At 32.8% G+C, this 12,122-nt stretch overlaps 1 protein-coding gene across 1 annotated transcript; it reads left to right on the forward strand.

Moving 5' to 3' along the window:
- The first annotated feature begins 1,315 nt into the window (after window positions 1–1,315).
- Window positions 1,316–3,329, forward strand: LOC131656309 (UPF0481 protein At3g47200-like). The gene is made up of 3 exons (XM_058926050.1): window positions 1,316–1,450; window positions 1,540–1,575; window positions 1,664–3,329. Exons 1-3 carry the CDS (start codon window positions 1,424–1,426, stop codon window positions 3,107–3,109), a joined length of 1,509 nt encoding a protein of 502 aa, XP_058782033.1. The 5' UTR covers window positions 1,316–1,423; the 3' UTR covers window positions 3,110–3,329.
- The last annotated feature ends 8,793 nt before the right edge of the window (window positions 3,330–12,122 follow it).

Raw genomic sequence — 12,122 nt, forward strand, 5'->3', positions numbered from 1 at the left:
AACTAAAATATAAAAATATTTTGCATCACATGACACATATTCAAACAACTTAAAATAAATATCTAAAAAAGGATACATGTATAAAAAGAAATGAGAATAAAAATAAAAAATAAACAATTGACCATATTTTTTAAAATTATTTAAATTTTAAAAAATAATTTATATGTCAATTTCAACTTAACAACCTATATTTTTAATTTTATTTGTAACTAACTCATTTTGTTGTTAAAAAAAATGTATAATAACTATATTAGTACAAAAAATCATAAAAAATAATTATAATATAAATATATTGACAATATTATTCAAACAAATCCTAAAATAATTAAAACTCAATGTAAAAAAAATTAATCAACACACAAACAAAAAAAATAGATTGAGAATGTCAAAGCATTCCATCGATTTTTAAAAATTAAAAGATACACGCAAACTAAAGTTTGAGAATGTCACTAATAAAGTAAACAATAACAAAAAAATAATAATAATTCATATATTATTAATCTCAAAGCATTTCATCAATTTTTATAAATTTAAACATACACACAAACTAGAAAAATTTGTTTGAGAATGTCAACAATAAAGTAGATAATTATAATAAAAAAATGTAAAAAATAACAACAAAAAAAAAGATTTTAAATTTTCATACATTCTTCAAGTTGTTTCAATTGATTCATTTATTATTGTAAATCAATCAAATTAGGCTTTCTTAAAAACTTATCCAATACGGTAACTATATTCCTTTGTTGGTTTTATTAGCCGTTTGATAGTTTCTAAAAATTAATACCAAAAATCGAAAAAAACAAGCCACATCGGTTTGATTCAGTTTTTGAACGAAAAAAATTGATTTTTTTAATTTGATTTTAATTATTGATTTAATTGATTTTTTTATCCACTTACAACAACTAATTAATAACATAATATTGTCATATTATTTACTTTCTATGAGGTTAAAATGGTTAAAGAAAAAAGAAGCTAGTATTTGAATCTTCATGTGCCTTGTAGTGATTAACATATGTTCCCAAAAAAAACAGAAAGAATGGATGGAATAAAGTAAAGTAGCAGTCCTTGAAGCAACCTCTTTAATATATAAAGTAAAGGTTCAATCAGTGAAAAACTTTACAGCTAGTTAAAAAGAAATCCATGATTTAGGGTTTACAAAATTCTAAGTAGCAGTAATCGAATCAAAAATGTAAACAACATGCATTAAGAAAAACCTATCTCAAGTCTTAACACGTCAGTATGAAAGCAATATTCACAACAAGGCACTCATTATATAAACAACAATTTGTTTTTAGATTAGAGCAGCAAAGAAACAACAGAAAAAGAATATTGAATAAATGCAATTTAAAAACAATTTGTTTCTTTAAGTTTCCTGGCTTGATCAACTAGTCTTTTAAGCTTGTCAACCAGACTTTCAGCGACAATGCATGCATCTACAGAAATTACAAAGGTACCTCTCTTTCCATATATCATTGTTATTTGCAAAATTAATTAATGATTTCAATCTAACACCCAATCATTTTCACATATCATTGTTAGTCCAAGGCTACGGATCCATCTACAGAAACTACAAAGGTATCTCTCTTTCCATGTATCATTGTTATTTGCAAAGTTAATTAATGATTTAAATCTAACACCAATCATTTCCACATATCATTGTTAGCCCAAGGCTACGGATCCGGAAGAAAATAGTAGCAGGTACATAAGATGGAAGAAAAGTACTAAAGCATTGCTGAGTTCTGTACGCAAACAAACATGTGAACCGTATAGCATTCCCGTTGTTCCAGACAACCTTCGGCAATCGAATGAGAGTGCCTACATTCCAAAAGTTGTTTCCATTGGCCCCCAATATAAAGAAAGGAGGGAGCTATTACAAGCGGAAGAGATCAAATGGCGCTGCGTCACCACTCTTCTTAGTCGAACATTTGGGCTGGATGCAATAGAAAACTGTATGAAAGCAGTTTTGGAGATAGATGAAACTGTTCGTGCAAGCTACGTAGATAAAATCAAACTTGATAGGTACGATCTTGCAACGAATATCGTATTTGACGGGTGTTTTCTGTTAGAACTAATCATTTGTGAATCTAAGTATGATTCAGAGTTACCAATACCATTTAATGGCACTAGTCCCGGAATAGAAGTAAAAAAGATGGACTATGTCATGAGCGATCTGATGCTATTGGATAATCAGATACCGATTTATATTCTTGAAATATTGTTCACAAATCTTCTTGGTTCCTCTCCCCAAATGCGAGAGTTCATACAAAATCTGGTTCTTCCTGTCTTCGGCTATTCGGGGAAATTGATGGTTAAATCCACCGTCCACTTCCTTGATATTGCTTACTCCTACCTGGAAATGGAATGGATTGATCAAAAGAAAAAGAAAGAGGAAGAGGAAAATGTTATACCTGATGACAAACTCATTAACCAATATCGAGATATAGATCAAGATCCAAATCTAAAACTAAATCTAAATCGCTGTGCCACGAGACTCAAAGCTGTCGGTATAACAATCGAATGTCTTGACGTACCCGATAAAAAGAACTTTATAGCTTTCACCGAGTTCAACAGAGAAAAAAGGATACTAAGAATTCCAAAGCTAGTAATCAACAACCAAACAGAAGCAACTTGGCGGAGTTTCATCGCATGGGAGCATCATAAGAAAAAATTGAAGAGTGGTTCTGTATCAGATACTGACAGGCTTAGTGTATGCACTTCGTCTGCCATGCTTTTCAGCGATTTGATATGCTGTACAGGTGATGTTAAACTACTAAAAGACAAGGGAGTCATAGTAGTAGACGACACATTGAAGCTGAGCAATAGAGATCTGGTGGCTTATTTCCATTTAATCGCAAAGGGTGTTGATCGTCGTATTATTGACTTAAATCATTTCGCCATGTTTGATGCCATGAACACAATTCCTACGAAAAATTACGTCACTAAAGTGTTCATATTTCTGCTCCATCTCTTTTGCAAATTTTTCGACTGGTGTTACAATGTTCACGAATTTTTCAAGACCGGTTACAACTATGCTTTTTCCATTGTAGGTATTCTCACCGTTGTCCAGACTTGTTACTCAGTTGTTTCCTATCATTTTCCCAAAAAATAGTAACCATGCAGTTTGTTTCCCAGTTGACTTTCCAAAAAAGAAAATGAAATGTGGTTTGTCTCCTTGAAACCGCATTTCACTGTCACTTATTTCTTTATGTCAATTTAACTTCAGTTTCATTTTAATTTCTATGTTCATGACTCATTCAGCTTTAATTTCTGCGCGCTGTGCGCCGTTGTGTAATTTATTTTTTTGTATTTTATGTAATTGAAATAATTAATAGGAGTATTAATCTCTCAAAAAAGTAAGTTTGTTTTATATAGATGATATATGGCTATTAAATTTTAAATTTTATTATATTAAAATTAAAAAATGATATTTGAAATAATATATATATATTTTTTTTTTAATAAGCAATGGAATTAAAGAGAGCAAAAGGGATGCTCCACCCCAATACAAAGGAATTACAAGTTAAAACATAAAAGAGGTTGGATATTCCAACCATAGTAATTACATAACGGCGCCTTCTTGTAAAAAGAACACAACCAATTCCAAGATAAGCTAACAATCTCCGACATGCAATCTATAAAACTGAAGGATTCATCTTTAAAAATGATAGCATTGCGATTGATCCACAACATCCAAGTCGAAGCAAGCCAAACGACCGACACAATAGCTCTCATTGAAGGGGAAGAAATCTTATCACAATTATAGAAGAAATCTATAAAGTCCTCAAGAGACAAAAAATCTCTTTGTATTTGTTGAGATTTGAACTTGTGACCTCAAATATAAATTTAATACTTGATTTTGTCTTTTGAGAATTGATGAATTTTAGAAAATATACTCGGTTAACTAAGTATATTTAGTTGAAGTGATTCTTGTGTTGTTAGAATTTTAGTTCAAAATGAATTTTAAATCCATATCTTTCAAAATACTTCTTATAATAAGAATAAAATATTGTAGTGAGTTGAATTTTGAGTATGTTATTGATCTATCAGAAAATTATATATGTATTATATTGTATTTTTTGTGATTCTCAACCTAAAATATGACACACAAATGTTAATTTTATCAACTTAATTTACTAGGGAGTACTTTCAAAAGAATGTAATAAACACATAATAACACGGATACACGCATTCACTACATAGTACCAAAACAACTAAAATCTCACATATACAGCAAAATAAAAAGTAAATAAAAAAACGAATACATGAGAAGATTTAGGGTAAAAATTGTATAAAAAAACTTGCAGATCTTATGTTGTATTTGAAATTTTGCAAAGTAATTTTAATATCAAATGTTAAAAATAGTACGATGAAAGAGTAGTATAATATTTTTAAATAAATAAAAAGCTAAAATTATTTTAGATATATTATATGGAAAAAAATGTAAAATTTACTTTATTTTAATTTTATTAATAAATGATAGAAAAAATAAATATATTGTTTGTAAATTTTTATGAAAATATGTAAGTTTTTTTAATAAAGATGATATATTGAAAAATGAAAAGATACACAAAAAAGAAGCGGGGGACTAAAATAACCTACTAAAAAAAGACATTTCAATCCTATTTTTCACAAAATCTTATCGAATGCCAATAGGAATCTCGTCAAAGAATGTTAAGAAAATAATTGTAAGGCATATAATTAAAAAATTATTGCGAGAAAAATATAAATATTGATTTATAAGTTTTATTAAAATATGTAAGTAGTTATTAGATTAATACATTTTTTGCTTATTTTAAGATTCGAACTTGTGAACTCAATTAGCGACTCTATGTGATTTTGAATTTTAAAAAATGAAGATACATTATGGAAGATGCCATATGATAATGAGTGTTGTGGTAAAAATAGTTTGAGGTGACAAAAACAAGTTTATGTAAAATTTCTTTTATTTTAATTTTATTAATTAAAAAATAATTGCAACGAAAATAGAAGTATTGTTTTATAAATTTGTATGTGAATACGTAAGTTTTTTGCATAAAGATGATATATTGAAAAAGGAAAAGATACACAAAAAAAAGTGGGGGACGGTACAAAAATCCACCAAAAAAGAAGAGAACATAAAAAAGGCATTCGAAGCCTATTTTTTTTACAATATCTTGTCCAATGCATATATCTATCTCATCAAAAAAAGTTAAGGAATTAGTTGTGAGGCGTATAATTAAAAAATAATTGCAAGAAAAATAAAAATATTACATTATAAGTTTTATTAAAATTTGTAAGTAGTTATTAGGGTAATATGTTTTTTTACATTTTTTAGGATTCGAACTCGTGACCTCAAGTTGAGACTCTATGTGATTTTGAATTTTAAAAATTGAAGATAAATTTTAGAATATGCCACATAGAATTATGAGTGATGTGGCAAAAATAGTTTGATGTGGTAAAAATAATTTTATGTGACAAATATATTGAGAGTTTCTTTTAATTTGTATAATAATATTTTCTTTTAATTATGTTCCTCCATTTTTTTTCTAATTGTAATTTATCATTCATATCTTTATATGCTGCATTTTCAACTACCTCTCGTCACTACTACAAAAAGTACATTTCGTAACGCTACCAAATTTTATTTCACCACTACAAAAGTGTAATACCCGTATACTCTTTGGTGCTCTGAATATTGTCAATCGAGACCAATAGAGTAACCAATGGACTCAAAAGAGATTAAACCTAATTAAAATAGACTGGCCTTTGTTAATTAGTACCAGAGGGAACATTTTCGTAACATTAATAATGAGTCAATTACTCAAGTAGAGGAAATAATATAAAGAAAATATCAATGGAGATATTTTCCTTTATATCTTTTCTTCCCTATCATACAATTATTATATATGCATATACTAATTTAGATTGATATTAATCGATCGAGTTATATGCAATCGAGTAAGTTTTACCTTAGACTCCCAATTAGGTTAAAACAGTTATAGATTTAGTTTCGTAAATCCATTTTAGACGCGGTAGGAAGCATTAGAAAGATAACGCAAAGAACTATAACATAGACAGATGTCTGTATGAGTTATTCCACTATATATTTCTCTTGAGTCCGGTTAACCCCATCATAGGATAATTTGACGGGTACTCACAATGTGAAGTGAAAGTGAAATAGGTTAGAATGAGGTATGACGTGTGATGAATTTTCCTAGGGTTTATTAGGACATATTAGATTATCATTTGTGTTTCTTCTATGCTTTATTTTGTAATGAGCTGGTTCCTTGTCTCCACCATAAGACGGGAATTGTCCTCGTGTTGTTATGAGGTTGAATACATTGGAAAGTGAATCCAATGCCTCATCAAGAGATGAGAAGAAACCATAGGATTCCCTTAGTGTGTAATGGTTATAAATTGTTGTTGTGTTTCTTATGAGATTCATTCCATAATCTATGCATGAATTGTTGTTTTGTTGATTATGCATTGTGTTCCATGAATTATAATATGACTTGTTGACCGTAATGAATGCAAAATAACATGATTAAACCTTATGAGTGTGTTTACGGTGATTTACGGTAAACAACCGCTAGTCCTCCAAACTATAAATATACTTTGGTTACTCGCAGGATCGACTAGATTGATCCTAGGACATAGTCAAATAATTGTCTTTCGAGATAATTTGGTTCATGTTTGTCGGTCTCTTGTTTTGCTTCGAAAACTTGTTTATGGTATGAACATATAAATAACTTGCGAAATAAACTAACAAAGTACACAACTAAAATTAAACTGGTTACGAACGTAAATATAACTTTGACGAATGTGTAAAAGAAATGTAAATTTCAAAGATGTAAAGTGCAAGAATGTAAAGCCTTATCGAAGAAAATAAAGAAACTTGAATTAAAGGAAAGACTAGGCGAAAAAGTAAAGGAAATTTAAAGATACTTTGATTCTGTAAATAGAAATACAAACATATTTTAAGTGTGGTGTCATACGTACATTTCTCAGCGAACTCTTTTTCTTAACACTTGATACTTGAGTGATTTGTGAGTGATTTGTACAAAATGAACACCTTGGGTCCTGATACTAAGACCCTTATTTATACTAATTCAACCCTAACGGTCCTACGCTAACGAAATGCCACGTTGCTCACATGCATGCGTTTCGAATCCCTGGGGCGCCATTTGTCCTTGTTGGGTTACACAGAATATTTCGAAATTCAAATCCTCCCGCCTGAATCCTCTTTCGATACGTGACAACGTGTTCTTTAGTGAGAATGCAACGAAATACTACAAGCTTCAGTACCCTCGTATTTCAAAAAACATTTAAGTCTCGAAGACAACCTATCTCGATTCAGCTTCGATTTTAGGTATCTTCACCATAAATAACATTCTCGGAAATGGCCATTGAAAGTCATTTATTCTCGGGAATGGCCATTGAAAGCCATTTTTTCTTCGAACTCTAATTCTTTGAGAAACATATTCTCCAGTCGAAATCTCCAGCTAACAGAGTGAGGTAAACCTAAGGGCACTAAGTAAATGACTTAGAAAGATAATTTAAGTCATGAAATGGGTTATATAGTGATGCTTGGACGTAATCGTACCGCTGTGTGTACAACAGACAAGTAGTCACATGATAGAACAAGCTTTGTATGGAACATATGTGATTACATGTTTTGAATGAATCATGTTATGATGGCATGAGACTTGAATATCATTAGAACTGGTAAGTGTGACTACCTAGTGAATTGGTGACAAGGATCACCTAGTTATTAATGAGAGCAATCACGAGTATATGAGATTAATCATGTATTGGGATAGTTTGTGAACATACCATTCAAGATGCTTATTAAAATCGTTGAAAAGTAGAGAGAAGGTAGGAACAGAGTTAGAACATAAGTTGGAAGCAGAGTCTTAGGGCATCTCCAATGGTAGTATTTTCCTTTGAGTTCTCCAGCTGGACATCAATATAATAATTAAATATTGAGACAATTTGCCATGTCATAGTACAGTTGCATTGCAATGTAACTAGTAAAAAATTGTGGTACCCAATCAAATTAATTTATGAGGTAAAGTTGTGGGACCCATTAGAATTACACCAATAAAATATAAATTAAATAAATTATTTTGAGATGATATAGCTGGTGGGACCAATAAAGAACTCAAAAATGGGTTGCACCATTGAAGATGGTCTTAGCGTGAATAGAGACAGAAGAAGGTAGGGGCGGACGATTCACGTTTTTACCAACTAGGGTTTTTTTGTTATTTTGCTTATGTTGGGCTTAGATCAATAAAGCCCAATCTGCTTTCCATACTGCACACACCCAGTTTTCGGTTCACATACCCCCTCCTGGAAGATTCTTCTGTTTTTGGGCCAAGTTGCATGGGCTAGAGGATTACCCAATGTTACACCCCCATCTGTTCATTCTTGCAACCCATGTTATCTTTTTACCTTATTTGTGTTTGCTTTGTAATTTCTAGTTGATGATTGATATTGAAAAACATGTTTTCATTTTAAATTTGGAATCTATTTTTATTTTCTTATTAAAAAATACAAAAATATTTTAATTAGTTTTATTCTCTTATTTGATTTTATTTCACACTTTTATCTTTTAAATAATTAGTTAAATATTGATTTAATTAGTTGATCTCTATTAAGTAAAGTCGATTAATTTATTAATGGATTTTCCTTAATTTTGGTTAATTAATTTAATCAATTTTTAATTAAATGATCAAATGTTAACTTGTTTATTTTCCTTTTTAACTACTTATGTTTGTATATATTCATATTTTATATTTTCTTTTCCTTTTAAAATATTTTGTTCGATTTTATTTTCTTTTCTTTTTAAGCACATGTTAATTCCGTTCCACGACTATTGTGTAAGTCTCTAAAGGTCGAGCAGCAGTTGAATGCGACGTTTAACATCACACACACACACACAAAATCTTTTGAGCCAAACTACGGCTCATCTGATTCCTTAATCAGGATACGTAGGCATTAAGTCGCGGGACCTGAACGAGCACAATCTTGTATATATTTTCTTTCTTTTCCCGTGTTTCTTTTCTCTTCTTTCTTCGTGTGCTTCCCTTTAGTTTTAAGTTTAGATTTTTAGATAACACCCTTAGATTTAGACTAACAAGAGCGTTTCCCGTCGAGTACGACAGACGTAAGGAGTGCTAACCCCTTCTCCAATTGCGTAACCGACACCCTTACCTTTTCTCTTGGTCGTAAGACCTTTGGTTGTTTTTTCCTATAGGTTTTAGTCGATGTTTTCCTTTCTCATCTCGTGGGATAAATAAACAATCGATGGCGATTTCATTGATTTCATTTGATGAGTTGGATCTAGTTGTTTCACATAACCAAGGACTTCAATGCTTTCCTATAAATATCGTCATGTCGAAAGGAACCTCCAACATGCCCGTCAAAAACACCTCTAGAATCATCCCAACTAACAGCACTATAAATATGAACAGTTAAAAAGTTTTGGTGTGATTTTGAAAAAATGTGAAAGTGGTTAAAAAATTGTTCTCAGATGTACAACACTAATTATACACCCTAGTACACCTCTTCATAATGATGCAAATATTCAAAATCAATCATGAAACTTTGTACTGATTTGAAAAGCTTTTGGTGTTGAAAAAATACAAAGATTCGAATGTGTATTTGGCTAAAACATTTGTGTAGTCGAATACAGATTGTGCAGCATTCAGAAAATTTGAATAAGGTGTGCTACCCTTTTTTTACACCGTATTCGTACACGTATTTAATAACAAAGGAAAAACAGTCTTGCACACAATCGTAAGTAGAGTAAATTATTAAATGATAGAAATGATCAAGGATCATCTTCTTTGAATCTCTGATTCTCTGAAGAAGATGATGATGCTCTTGTTTATTATTCAATGGATAATTGTTTTCGTTAACCTTCATACAATGCAACAGTGCTAACTATATACAGTTGGCCCTAAGCTTTAGCTAGCCCAACCCACTAATGGGCCTTACTGCTACCAGCCTACAAATATCAAGGCCCATAGGTCTATTATACTCTAATACCCCCCCTCAAACTGAAAGAAGGTGATCAATGTGAGCCACTTTGAGTTTGCTGCGCAGCTCCTGAAAGGCAGTCGTGCCTAGAGGTTTGGTAAGGGTATCTGCAACTTGCATAGCAGCTGGCACATGTTGAATCTTCATGTTACCTGCGACAATTCTTTCACGAACGAAGTGAATGTCAAGTTCAATGTGCTTTGTGCGAGCATGAAGGACCGGATTGTGTGAGAGCATGACAGCACTGAGATTATCACACAGTAGCATAGGAGTATGGAAGGGAATTTGCAGCTCTGTCAGAAGTGATTCAAGCCATAAGATTTCAGAAGTTGAATGTGCCAAAGCCCGGTATTCAGCCTCTGTGCTGGAACGAGCAACAAGGGATTGCTTTTTGGAACTCCATGCCACAAGATTGGGACCAAAGTATATGCAAGAGCCAGACGTAGAGCGACGATCATCAGGGTCGCTAGCCCAATCGGAATCACTGTATGCGTGCAAAGAGAACTTAGTAGAGGATACAGATGGTGATAGTAAGAGACCAAACTTACAAGTGCCACTGAGGTATCGAAGCAATCGTTTGACAGCTGCCCAATGAGTTTCAAGGGGACATGCCATGAATTGGCATGCCTTATTCACACTGAATGCAATGTCTGGTCGTGTCAAGGTTACATATTGGAGTGCACCAACAACAGACCTGTAGAGATGAGGGTCAGACATAGGTTGACTGCCATACCTGCTGAGTTTACACGAGCTGAGCATTGGTGTAGGCACCCCATTTGCAGTAGGCATGTTGGCTCTTGCTAGCAGATCTTGAATATACTTGGACTGGGATAATAGCATAGCTCCATTGTGGCAGAAATGCACCTCAATCCCTAGAAAGTAGCTAGGTGTACCAAGTTTCTTTAGAGCAAAGATGGAATGCAGATTATGGATGAGATCTTGAAGTATCACTGAGTTAGATCCTGTAAGTAGAATGTCATCAACATATACCAAGGCATACATAGTGATGCCTTTTGAACAAAAAACAAATAAGGAATTATCACATTTGGAGGCAGTGAACCCAAACTGAAGAAGGGCCTGTGTTAATTTCTCATACCAAGCCCTAGGTGCTTGTTTTAGGCCATAAAGTGCTTTGTTTAATTTGCAAACAAGCTGCTTATCAGAATCGACAAATCCTGGAGGCTGGATCATATACACTTCATCCTTGAGATTGCCATTCAAGAAGGCATTGTTAATGTCAATTTGTTGAATTTCCCACTTGTAGGTAATGGCAAGAGTTAAGATAACCCTAATGGTTGTAGGTTTAACCACAGGTGAGAAGGTCTCAGTGTAATCAAAACCATGCTCTTGGTGGAAGCCCTTAGCCACCAACCTAGCTTTGTATTTTTGAATTGATCCATCAGCATTCTTCTTAATTTTGAAGACCCACTTACAACCTACAGCAGTTCTACCAGGAGGTAATGTGGTTAGGGACCAGGTTTGGTTATTTTGAAGAGCAGTGAATTCTTCCTTCATAGCCTGGAACCACTCAGGGCTAGCAAGAGCTTGTTTTATGGTAGTTGGTTCAGCAGGTGTGTAGGCCAACAGAGTCTTTGGTTTGGAATGTCCTGTCTTTGCTCTGGTGAGCATAGGGTGACTGTTTGCAACATGAGACACCAAAGGCTTACTTGAGGCAATAATGGGAGATAGGGAAGAATCAGACAGATTTGCTTCATGCAATTCACTTATGGAGCCTGCAGGTACCTTATTTGGGCTATGTGGAGGAGAGAGGTCATTGAGGTGTTGGGTGTTGAGATCCTCAGGATCTAAGTTAGCAGGACTGTGCAAAGTTAGGTCATTTTGACTGGGACTGGTAATGTTATTATCCCTTGGACATTTGTAAGCTGCAGATATATTTTGTGTTATATCCTCTGGATATGTAGGTGCAGCAGAGACAGATTGTATACTATCATGACTAGGAGAGCTTTGAATTTGATTTTGACTGGACTCCTGAGTGTCTATAGGAGCCAGCCTGGCACCTGAGGTTGTCAGACTATTGTGTGCTTCATCCCTAGTAGGGGTAACTCTGTCATTAGTCCTAGACCTATAAGTAGTAGGTTGAA

This window comes from Vicia villosa, linkage group LG3, assembly GCF_029867415.1.
Source record: "Vicia villosa cultivar HV-30 ecotype Madison, WI linkage group LG3, Vvil1.0, whole genome shotgun sequence".
Lineage (NCBI taxonomy): Eukaryota > Viridiplantae > Streptophyta > Magnoliopsida > Fabales > Fabaceae > Vicia > Vicia villosa.